General features: G+C 35.0%; 1 protein-coding gene across 1 annotated transcript in view; it reads left to right on the top strand.

The window, feature by feature from the left end:
- The first annotated feature begins 1,281 nt into the window (after positions 1 to 1,281).
- The window catches only part of LOC103880014 (cyclin-Y-like protein 2), a 30,257-nt gene continuing 18,709 nt past the window's right edge, over positions 1,282 to 12,829 (top strand). The window contains exons 1-4 of the mRNA XM_021930949.2: positions 1,282 to 1,304; positions 6,154 to 6,254; positions 9,060 to 9,095; positions 12,285 to 12,336. Of these exons, the coding sequence (XP_021786641.1) occupies positions 9,085 to 9,095; positions 12,285 to 12,336 (63 nt within the window). The 5' untranslated portion in view covers positions 1,282 to 1,304; positions 6,154 to 6,254; positions 9,060 to 9,084. The remainder of the gene's footprint in view (positions 1,305 to 6,153; positions 6,255 to 9,059; positions 9,096 to 12,284; positions 12,337 to 12,829) is intronic.

Genomic DNA, 12,829 nt, shown 5'->3' with positions numbered 1-12,829 from the left:
GAGAGCAAGTGGTTTCACATGAGAGAGAGAGCAAGGGAGAGGGGAAGGGGGAAGGTGCCACACTCTTAACTAGCTCTTATGTAAATTACCAGAATGAGAATTTGCTCACTATTGTGAGGATGGCACCAAGCCATTCATAAGGAATCCACCGCCATTACCCAAACACTTCCCAGGAGGCTCTGTCTCCAACATTGAGGGTCACATTCTCATATGAGATCTGGAGGGTGGGGAAATACCTAAACCATATCAGAATTGTATTTATCAGTTTCTTCCAGAGCCATGGGCTTCTCACAGAGTGTGTGGAAGCAGTGAAGGCTATTTCATGTCCCTCAAGTCTTCAGTGGTAGGAATGTTTGCCTTCAAGGCCTTCCAGCATCAAAGGAGGAGGCAGTGTAGGAAACAAACATGGCCCAAGTCCCTCTTGGAGCTTTTATTATTCTGGCCTTTGTTAGAAAAAAAAAAAAAAATGATTTCCTTTGCTGCAGATACTATGTCAAATTAAGTTTGCAAACTCATTTTAAAATTTAAATGTAAGATAGGTTACTTTCCAGTTGTGCAAAGACACATTTTTTTTGTTAGTGACATATTAGTTGATGACCAATAAGTGGTTTGAGATGCTTACAGGGATTCTGGTGCATCTACAGATTTGTACCTGGCCAGGAACTAGTTCTTAGCGCTGCTAGCTCTTAGAGTCTGGTAATTAAAGTGACCCATGTGTAAACGCAGAGTGAGAAAATACCAATGAATCGTGGCTCATATATGCAACAGTTAAACTTATTTCTTAGTTAAATTTCTCATCTGGCTTAATTTGTTATGCCCATTTTTTTGTACATGAGGGTTATTTCATTTGACTGTTATATATATTCTCTCTCTCTCTATATATATATATATTTCACCCCCATCCCTGAGACGGAGTCTTGCTCTGTCGCCCACAGCCGGAGTGCAATGGTGCAATCTTGACTCACTGCAACCTCCGCCTCCTGATTCAAGCAATTCTCCTGCCTCAGCCTCCCAAGTAGCTGGGATAACAGGCACGTGCCACCATGCCTAGTTGTGAATGTAATAGAATATCTGTTAGGACAAAAAGTAAAGCCAAGTTTTTAGATTTTACTTTATGAGATTTATTATGCCCTATAATTTAAATTATAAACAGTTGGAAATTATTTTTAAATGTAATTTTGTCTCATTTTGCATAGGGATAATCAATCAGATGCTAGCAACTATTTTATTTTGTGATATTTGTACCAGAACTTTTTTTTTTATTCTTAGTTCAAGAAAAGAGAAAGAGCAGATGCACAAACCATGTAAGTAAATAGTCACAAAGTTAAGAAATTCATAGTTTGAAGTAAAATATTTCTATCTTGATTCCTTAAAAATAAAATGGGGACTCAGTGCTATTAGCATGGAACTCTCTTTATGGACTTTGTAAATGCCGTCTATCTTTCCAAGTATCAGATTTATGCAGAAAAGTCTTTAGCTTAGTGTGTCCACCTTTTAAAGGATGTGACATGTAAGTTAAATTTTAAGAATCTGGTTGTGGTATAAAGGTCTTTATTTAATCTTAAAATAAATCAAACAACAAAATTAGAATAGCTAAGTTAATTTTCCACACTATCTATTGACTTTCTGGTATAGCAGGTAAAAGCACAGCTTTCCGGGTACACCATGATGTTATTTTTTCCCCACTGTTTTTTCCAATTGTAGCACGTTTTTTATTAAATCAGTAATATTTACATGATTCTGCTTATACCAGTATTATTTACTGCTAAATCATATGGTGTTTCAGCTGTGCATCTGCATTACGTATCCTTCATTCATTTAAATGGTTCTGATATCTGAGCACTTCTGCACTTCTCCCAGATAATCCTTCTCCTCACCTACATTAGTTTACCCAGCCAAATGCTGGATGTTAATGTAATATAAATTTAAACATCCAGTACTACTGCTTATTTTTAAAATGTTATGTCAAATCCTAGTTTATTTGATTAAAAAGCCATACACAACCATGTTTTTTAGTTGATTTCAACAGCAAGAATATAAATGAGGGTTCTAAAATAATATTATAGTAATAATAGTAAGTAGCCCTGGGCTGGTCTCTTTGCTTTCACATCCTGTAATTTTTAGCATAGAATTAATTGTCTGACTATATTCATTTGCCTGATCTCTAACAGTTATTCTTACCCCAAGTGTTGTAACATTTGTCACATGCATATCAAAAATATTCATCAGCTCAAATACATCTGTTTTATATTTCTCTTAGGGCAACTTTCCTTGGCCTTTTGTCATCCTAGTTCAATGTACAGTGGCTTTCCTAGATATGCTACATGCTTGCTTTTCTAAGCTATCTCTTGAAAGTCTTCTGAGATCTCACATAACTGCCCTCCTCTGTGAGATTCCCTGAGTCTTAGATTCTGTGTTTCCTTCTGCCTTGTTATCCTCTCTAGTTGTACTAGAGCACATTTTCCTAGGCACCTGGGAATATGTTGAGAGACCCAGCCAGTCTTAAAACCCTTCCTCGTTGATACAGAATAAAATTTTAGGTTGAAACTAAATGTTACAGTTCTAAAGGTATTTTGTAATTCTGTTCTCATTATAGTATTGTTTTTTTTTTTTTTTTTTTTTTTTGAGACGGAGTCTCGCTGTGCTCCCAGGCTGGAGTGCAGTGGCGTGATCTCGGCTCACTGCAAGCTCCGCCTCCCGGGTTCACGCCATTCTCCCGCCTCAGCCTCCCAAGTAGCTGAGTATTGTTTTTTAATCTGTTGCCATTGTGTGATACATTATTTGTAACCGGGTTTTACATATCTCTAGAAGCTTTTTAGGACCTTCTTTCTCTCTGGGATTCTGAAATTTTATAATACAGCTTGGTGTGGGGATCTTTTCCCTTTACTGGGGCTACTAAGTCTTCAGATTATCTCTTTGAGAGAATTTCTTTTCTTCTCTATTTTCTCTATTACTTTTTTGATATTCTTTTTATTCAGATGCTGGGCTGCTTAGACTCATGTATCCACACTGGTTTTTAATCCCCCCACTCCCTCCTATTTTCCAGTTTGTCTTTTCATTCTACTTCTTGGATATTTTTTACTTTATACTTTAATATTTCTCTTGTTACTCTTGTTGAGGGTATTTTTTTAAAGTTTTGCTTCTGAATTTTTACTGGTCCCATGCATTATTTTTTCCTGTTGTTTTGATCTCTCTTGTATGGTGGTCCTTGACTTTCACTGGAAGCAGGACTTCTGTTCACTAAGGAGAGTCACTGTGAGATTTTGGAAATGAAGCCAGCATTTCATCTGGGGGACTTCAGTGTATTATCTGGGGATCTTTACTCTGGGACCATTCAGTTCCTTCTGAGAAGGATCTCCCAGTTTTCTGCCTGGGATGTAAAAGCATGGCTACTTGCTTTCCAGAAGCAGAGGTGGAGTTCTGCTTCTTGATGTACAGTTTTTCCCATCTCTCAGGTTTTAGCTATGGTATCATTGAGCCCAGAAATTTCAGCTTTTATATATCCAGAGAACACACATTTAAATTCCTTGTAAGATGGAAGGACAGGTGGACTTGGGGCTCTAACCACAGATTTTCAACTGACCTCACTGGCTTTTATTTTATGTTTCAACCTACTTTCAAAGGTGCCATTTCCCTCTAAGTTGAAGTCTGCCTTGGGTTTTGGAAGACAAACTGGCTTGCTTGTTTCTGTTCCAGTCACTTCTTGTAGGCACCAAAGTTGTGCTACCATGCCAGACACCACTCCATTATCTACTTTTTATAATTCAGCATTTATTAAAAATCATCACTGTCAATCTTCTTTATTGGTCCTGCATATAACTTTTATGAGTAATTCTAATGAGATTTCAGGAGGGAGAGGGAATAAATTTATGGTCAATCTATTATATTTAACCCAAATTTATGACCTATATTTAAAGTGTAAATTATAATTTAATTCAGTATAATTAATATTAATCCAGAGAATTTAACATATATATTTATAATAAACTTATTACACTTTTCTACCAAGGCCTTTTAAAATTTTCTTTTTATTTCTGAGACAAGGTCTTACTCTTTCATTCAGGCTGAAGTGCAGTGGTGCAATCTCACCTCACGGCAACCTCCATGTCCCAGGTTCAAGTGATTCTCCCACCTCTAGTCTCCTGAGTAACTGGGATTACAGGTGCCCACCACCATACCTGGCTAAATTTTAGTAGAGACAGGGTTTCACCATGTTAGTCAGGCAGGTCTTTGACTCCTGACCTCGAGTGATCTGCCTGCCTTGACCTCTCAAAGTGCTGAGATTATAGGTGTGAGCCACTGTGGCAGGCCTTTGTTTAGTATTCCCATTCAAATTTTATACCCTGCCATATTGTTCCATTACTTCACACTATAAATGGAGCTGTTTTCATTCATGTCCAAAGTGTTGGAAATATTAAATTAAAATGTGTTCATTTTTAGCCTGATCAACATAGCAAGACTGCATGTCTACAAAAACATTAAAAAAACAAATTAGCCAGGCATGGTGGCATGTGCCTGTTGTCTTACCTACTCAGCAGACTAAGGCAGAGGATTACTTGAGCCCAGGAGTTTGAGGCTGCTGTTAGCTCTGATTGTACCATTGCACTCCAGCCTGGGCAGCAAAGTGAGACCCTGTCTCAAAAAAAAAAAAAAAAAGTTAATTCTTTAAAAACGTACCTAAAATTTGTCCTCCCAAAAAGCAGAGAGACAAAAGTAAACTCCAGAATTTTCAATGGGCTAAAACAAAAGGCAACAGGTACAATGAAAAAAAAGTCAGTATAGGAGTTCAACAGATACTGGACCTTTGATGGTGATGTTTTGGTTTTGGCTTACTAAACTATGAGGTATGATGATTTTCTAGTCTTCGTTATTCAACCTTAAGACTACTAAGTAACACCTTCCATTTTGTGTTAAAGTTTGCAAAATTTTACATTCTTGGTATTTATGCTGACTGAATGAAGATAATTTGTTCCTTTCTAGCTTTGACTACCTGAAATAATACCTATAAACAGTAAGCTGTTAGTGTCTTTGAGATAATTAAATATAGTAAGATTTATCTTCCAAATTGGAACTGATTTAATTAATTTGTCAAGCACCTGTTGAACTTTTAAACTTGTCCAAAATTCTGTGCTCAGCATCTCCAGGTAGAGAAGAAAGGACTCTCCCTTCCTTGGAAAGACCTATTTTCTTATGAGGGGAGTACTCTGTAAGAATTGGTATCATGTAACGAGTCGTGAATTAGACTGACTAGTTTACAAAAATGGAAATATTTTGTGGTGTGGTTGCTGGCAAAGGAATCTCAGAGGGTGAATGGGGTCATGCTTGCTGGGACAAAGAAAAAGAATCCTAGGCAGAGAGCAGCAGGAAAATGTGTGGCAGGAAAATGTGTACGAGCAGGTCAAATGACTTGTAGAATAAAATGAATCAACTTTTGAAAGAGTGTTATTTGTTTTTCCATTCATGAGAGTGATGCCCTGGCAGTCTTATTGAAACATGAAGTGAAAGTTAAATTCCTAGAGTTGTCTTTGTTATCTGTTTTCAGGGTGTGAGATAATATTAAAGTCAGAGTCTTTTTATCTTCCATGTAAGAAAACAGGACTAGAGAATGCTATGACTTTCTCTATTGTTGGTTATGGAGCAGCCCTGGCACACAGAGCTTCTGAATCTAAAACACTTGTTTTGTCCCACTGTCTCCTGGAAGATTACATTTAGGATTGGTAACTTAGTAATGTAGCATTAATCTTCATTCATTGCAATAAAATGTTCTTGTGCCAATATTATTTAACGCATTACAGCTTATTGTAGTAAATAAATAATAGAAAATCTCAGCTGCTTTACATTGCTTTAAAAACACTGAAATCTTAGACATTTCTCATTATTTATAAAGGAGAATTCACAATAGTCGCTTGCCAGGTCTGATGATAGGTACCATATTAAGAGTAGCCTTTTATAACCCATTTCTCAAACATCCTCTGTTGAGTTTAAGAGCCTCCAATGGGTTTCCCATGGAGTGCACATGATTCCACACTCAGTTCACGAAGTATAAGAAGTACCTTAGTACTTTGTCATTTGACATTTTAATCAATGGGAAAAAATACACTTTTATCAGTTTAACTTACTGTGATATTTTCTTCTATTTCCCTTCCCCTTCAGCTATCTACTAAGCCTTTTACTACAAAGTACAGCTCATGTTCAACCATATACTTAGATGACAGCACAGTCAGCCAGCCTCATTTTACAACCACAATAAAATCGTGAGTACAACTATGAAGTCAAGGGACACAGCCCCTTTTTCTAAAATCATCCCAGCCATCCTCAGTTATTTTAGTCATTTAATTGTCTTTTTCAGCAATCAGTCTAAGAAACTGTTGTCAACTGTATATTGATTTCTAATTCTAAATATTAATTTTCAAAAACTATTAATTTTCAGTTTCTCCTTTAACTTTAGACTTCACATTGGAAGGGAAAATTGGTTAGCAAATAATCAATCCCTGGAAAAGTGTAGTTATTTATTTGATGCTTTTTTGCCTTCTGACAATGTTGAATACAATGAGTAGGATAGGTGTCCTTTATAGGACATTCCCCTCCCCCCAAAAAAGGGGTTTTTTTATGAGTTACAGGCCTAAATCAATCAATATGTACTACTTTTGACATTAATCTTGGAAGAAGGAACAACTGTTTCTCCACTGGCATCGTAGTGTATCTGCATTTGACTTCCCTTCATTTTGCATGAACACCTCATAGGGCACAATTGAAGATGCACTTTTAGAACAACCTAAGATGAGCCTTTCAAGTTTATTTTAAAAGCAACAAAACCACCACCAGCTCTGTTGGGGTTGCCTAGAGAACATCATTATCATCGGCTTGGATTATGAGTGTTTAATTTTTAGAACACAGTTTTAGAACACAGTTTGGAAAGTGCTAATTTAGAATATTAACATCTTTATCTTTCATTTTACTTCTTTTTCTTCACAAGAGGATGGTTGTCAGTTTTACTTTTCATTCTATAAACATAGCTGCTTATAAACAATTTTGTTTCTAATGCACTAGCTTTCCTAGCCAAACCAGTTGTCAGTAACTTCTATTCTAATTAAAAGTAGGAAGTTTACACTCTATTCTAATTAAAAGTAGGAAGTTTACACTCATAATAATGCCATTTTTCTATCTCACTTCTAACAGTGGTTGAGATAAAATTGTGTTTCATCAAGAACTTGACTCAAACTCTGTCTAAAGTCTTAAGCTTTGTGACCTATTAATTAATCACTAAACTTCTGTATTCAGCCAAGTCTCTAAATCCTTGGGGGGGAAAAAAAAATTGCTGTACTTTGGCTAGAGTCCCTGGCTTCTATTCAAAAGATTGTAATATGTTAATATACAATTCAGAAGTAGTTTTAAAGATTAATCCTGCTCAAACAAGTATTAATAAATTTTATCTTTTTTCTCCATCATTCTAATTTTTAGAATTCTACTTTAAGTGTAGTTTTAATTTTCTGTCAGCAAGTTTGATAAATGATCGCCTGGTATATTCACTATTGGTAAAATAAACGTTTATTGAGCAAATTAATAGGACAAAGTGGGTTTATGAACAGATTTTGGAAAATGTTTTATACAGGTGAGTAGAGCATTGTTCTCAATGGAATGCATAGACCACATTTGCTTACTTATGCAAGTTTTCTTAAAATGTATGTCTGCAATCACATGCTTCTTCCTACCTCCACCTGTCTTTCAACTCTAGGCACTCAGAAGCCTTTTAAGAAAATAGGGATGAATGTGAGGCATTCTTATGTGGATAAAAGCATCTCAGAAGGTTCTGATTTGAACCCCAACTCAATCATTCCGAAACCCTGCTGTACATTGGAATCACTTGGGACATTTTAACAACAACCCGATGTTCAAAGTTATACACAATGCTAATTAAATCAAAATGTTTCATGTTAAAAAGAAGGCAGTTTTTAAAGCTCCTCAGTTGATTCCAATGTGTAGCAAAGTTCGAGAGCCACTGCCTGATTTGAATTTAGGACAACAAACTGCTCCTATGTGGTGGGACATTGGGCAAGTCAATTTTAAACATTGTTTTTCTTATCTATAAAATGGTGTTGGAGTAAATGTCATTTAGATCCTTGGTCCTTTTCAGCAGGTAACTTCAAATTCTGTTATTTTAAAATTATTTTAGAGATTAAAAACTTCTTGAAGCACTATAGACATAGCCATCTTAGATACTAATGTTACAAGCTTTTTAAAAAGTGCTAATATTATATAGGCCTACTGTTAAAATTCAGATTTGCCTTCCTTCAATTATTTGAGCCTCATTTTAGATGTTGTGGGCAGATGGAAAAACATAACTTACGTTTCCTGATACACAGTGTCTGTAGATAAGAATTGTGTAACATATATCTGAAGAGTTTTATTTGTTCATAAATATTTCATTTAAACTAATTGAAAGTACCTGCCCTTAATATGATACTGTGTAGTGCTATGCTGCATTATCGTTAGCACTGCTTATTTTCAGAGAGCTATGATTGATTTTGTGTGTACTTCGGTTTACTAACATTAATTACGCAAAAGTGGTTTTAAGTGATTCAATTTGGTATAAAACACTTTTATCATTAATTTTTAGGAAATAATAAAACATGGGTGGGTAGGAGATAGTTAATTTCTATCTCCTAACAACTTTAAAAGTGCAGGGCCTAACAACTTTAAAAAAGCACTAGTGTATGTCTTAAATTTAAGCATATGTACACATGGGTATAAATTGCATGGGATGAAAGGTTTTGTGGGTAGAAGAACATGTAACAGGGAAATATGTTATGATTTATATATTATAATCATCAGCAGAAACATGTCTTCTAACAGTATATTGCCTAGCATTTTGATCCTCATATTTTTGTTAAAAACCAAAAAACTAAAACAAGAATATAGTGCCCTAATGGTAGTGTTCTGAAGTAAAAGATTTAAATTTCATAGCCACTGGGATAATTTCTTCCTCCTCCCTTTTTAAAAAAGTTTTTAGACCCAACAAATGATAAAATCTACTGTTATGATTTTTTCTCTTTCTATAGTGTGGCCTTAGCAATATATTATCACATGAAGAAAAGGTGAGCTCTTTTAAAATCTTTCTTGTTATTCCAATTGATTACATTTTATAACATCAAGTTCAGTGTTAGTTCATAGCTATAGACATCATCAGCTGTATTGTGCCTACTAAAATATTGAAGCAGATTATTTGTGTTTTCTTTTACCCTTAAGACTCTTTTAAGTCCTAACTCACTGAGAATCCCAAAGAATCTGTGTTTATATACTATGTAAGAAATTAAAATCGAGATCTTTTAAAAATCTGTTTCTGGTTTAGATTTTACTACCTTAGCACTATTGATATTTTGAGCTAGATAATGCTTTGTTTTGAGGAAATAAATGCTTTATTGGTGCATTGCAGAAAGTTTAGTAGCATTGATGGCTTTTACCCACTAGATGTCAGTAGTAAGCAATAACGTAGGTTGTGACGACAAAAATATTTTCTGAGAACTATATCGTTAACATAAATAACATTTTTTAAAGAAAAATAACTTCTCTACAATAAAAAGTAGAGTAAAAAGTGTGTCACATATTGATATTATTGCAAACCTCTAAAGTTTGGTGTAATAGAAGACAGCTGTATTCTCTTCGCAATTTTTTTAGAGAAGCAATAAGATGATCAAGCTTCATGCAAATATGCAACTACCAAAAGATATATCTTTAAAGCTTTTAGATAATTGTGAGTGTTCTTTAATACTACCTCAAAACTCCACAAGTGCTCATTTCTTAGTTACAGGGGAATTTTACATATCAATACATTTATTTCATCAATACTCACTGATTTTTCTTGCACAGTAAATGGGTCTTTTCCCCATGCTTGCTTGTATAATAGTACGCATTGGTTATTTGGGAAATAATGGTTTATGTCTTGTTGTGTCAAATACTCACTTTTGTTAGTATCACCATGTCTTATTAAAAGTTCTTTAAGTACTGAGAAGCTGTCAAGTTTACAGTAGAAGAAGTGTGTTTTCCAAAGTTCTGGTTTTCAGCTTGAAAGCTTGACTATTATCATTGTGAACAGTTATTCTCTTTTTTAGTTTAGATTTGATATTAAGTTCATGGGTGTATGCGCGGTTTTGTTACCTAGGTAAACTTGTGTCATGGGGATTTGTTGTACATATTATTTCATTGCCCAGGTATTAAGCCTAGTACCCAGCAGTTATTTTTTCTGATCCTCTTCCTCTTCTCACCTTCCATCGTCCAAAAGATTTCATTTTAGTGTGTGTTGTTCCCCTCTATGTGTTAATGTGTTTCCATCATTTAGCTCTCATCAATGGGAACATGTGATATTTGGTTTTCTATTCTTGTGTTAGTTTGCTAAGGATAATGGCCTCCAGCTCCATTCATATTCTTGCAAAGGACATGATCTTGTTCTTTTTATGACTGCATAGTATTCCATGGTATATGTATACCACATTTTCTTTATCCAGTCTAACATTGATGGGCATTTATGTTGATTCTATATCTTTGCTTTTGTGAATAGTGCTACAGTAAGACTATGGGTGCATGTGACTTTATAATAGAATGATTTATATTCTTTTAGGTATATAGTCAGAAATGGGATTGGTCGGTTGAATGGTAATTCTGTCTGTAGGTCTTTGGGGAATCTCCAGACTGTCTTCCACAATGGTTGAACTAATTTACACTTTCACCAGTAGGGGAACACTTATTTTCCATGATGTAAAAGGCTCACTTTATTCATTTTTGAGAATGATAGTTGTTTTACCTTTAAGTAAAAACAACATTTTATTTAAAAAAGTGATTATTCAGTTTACATTTAAATCACCAGTTCTTTTTCTTAACACAACCATACTGCAGTAAGAAGAAGTGCTTCTTGTTAACTTTCCACTTTTTCAGAGTATTAAATAGGAAGGTCAAGATTTAATAATACCATTAATTTTTACTGCTTCATCAAAGACATTCTTAACTAAATCAGACTCTCTTTTTTAACTGTAAGGGGCTGTGGAGAATAGAATGACTACTAGTGTAATTTGGTCACCTTGATTTATGCTGAGAAACCAGCTATTTCACCCACTTGCTTTTATAAAATCATGGCAAGTGTCAAACAGTTCATATCCTTTTAAAAATTACTTTATTTTTTGTGTTTAATCAGCTTTCTCAGGCTGAATTAGTATTTTTATCAGAATAGTTTTGGCTGCTTGGGCCTCATGAAAAATGGTGTAGGGGATCTCCAGAGGTCCACAGAGCACATTGCAAGAACCATTGGTTTCTTATACAGGCAAAATGTATTCGCTGTATTAACCTCTTAAATTCATCAAAGACTGGCCTACTTCAAAATAAAAAAACAGATAAGTTTTTAATTCAAACTACTTAAATAAATATATCATGAGAATCTAATACCGAGAAAATGATAATAAAGAGAATTATACTATTATCAGTAATTGATAGTCATTATTATATTATTAATACTTTTTAATTAGTAATTATTAAGAGAAAAAGACTACAAAAATCTGAAACGCATTCACATTTATCTATTTATTTATTTATTTATTTATTTATTGAGACGGAGTCTCGTCCTGTCAGTAGGCTGGAGTGCAGTGGCACGATCTCGGCTCACTGCAACCTCCACCTCCCAGGTTCAAGTGATTCTCCTGTCTCAGCCTCCTGAGTAACTGGGACTACAGGCGCATGCCACCATGCCCAGCTGATATGTGTGTGTGTGTGTGTGTGTGTGTGTGTGTGTGTGTGTGTGTTTGTCGTAGAGATGTTTCACTGTGTTGGCTAGGATGGTCTCGATCTCCTGACCTCGTGATCTGCCCGCCTCGGCCTCCCAAAGTGCTGGGATTAAGGCGTGAGCCGCCGCACCCAGCCATATTCACTTTTATTTAAGTTCTAAATACTTTATTGCCCATTACTACTGCTTTCTAAAACATTCTTGTGTTCCAATGTCAGGTTAGAGGAGTGAAAATATAACAGGTTCATTACCATGGCCTGTTAGGAAGGGTCAGTACTTACTGGCAATTCTGACTGGTTACTGTAATAAAAGACTTCACAGGACTTGATGTGCTGAGTGGTAAGAGTCCAGGAGACCCTCTGAAGGTCAGGCTCCAAGAGAAGGATTTGTAAAACGGTTTGCCTTGGTGAAGCAAACACCAAAGCACACAGGAGGCATTATTTTACTAAACAGATATTTTACTAAGATATTAATCATTTCTGAATTAATTTCTTAAATGCCCATTTTTACTTTATAGAGATGCAGATAAATCCCTCAATATATTTGACGAGCAATTACATCCACTTGCTGTAAGTGTCACTTTTATTGAGGCCGTATGTCCTTATAGACTTGTGTTTGTTTCATGCTGAAGTCAAAGACATTTTTAAGTCTTCTTCCCCATGCCATGTTGCATCTAATCATCTTATTAAAGAAGTGTTATAAAAAGGATGTGCTGGAATAAGAAATGACCTGCAGCTCTGGTTAATTAATGAGCTAATAAGAGTAAATACATAATCCAAATAACAGAAAATGTATCTTTTAAAAAGATAATTGTCAGTAGCATCAAACGATATAAATTTTTGTAAATGCCTTTAACACATATACATGATTTCTATGAATAGAAATAAAAGAATTTAAATTTAAATAAATGGTGTGCAAATTAAAAGATGTACTTCCTCAGGTACATAATAGCCACATGTGGCTAGTGACCATTGTATTGAATAGTGCAGCCTTACAGCCTTATGGTTACAGAAAACTAAATGTGTTTTTTCAAAGTTTATTGCAGAGAAGAATGAATTATTG

This window comes from Papio anubis, unplaced genomic scaffold (assembly GCF_008728515.1).
Source record: "Papio anubis isolate 15944 unplaced genomic scaffold, Panubis1.0 scaffold26, whole genome shotgun sequence".
Taxonomy (NCBI): Eukaryota; Metazoa; Chordata; class Mammalia; order Primates; family Cercopithecidae; genus Papio; species Papio anubis.
This window is presented reverse-complemented; position numbering and strand designations above follow the sequence as displayed.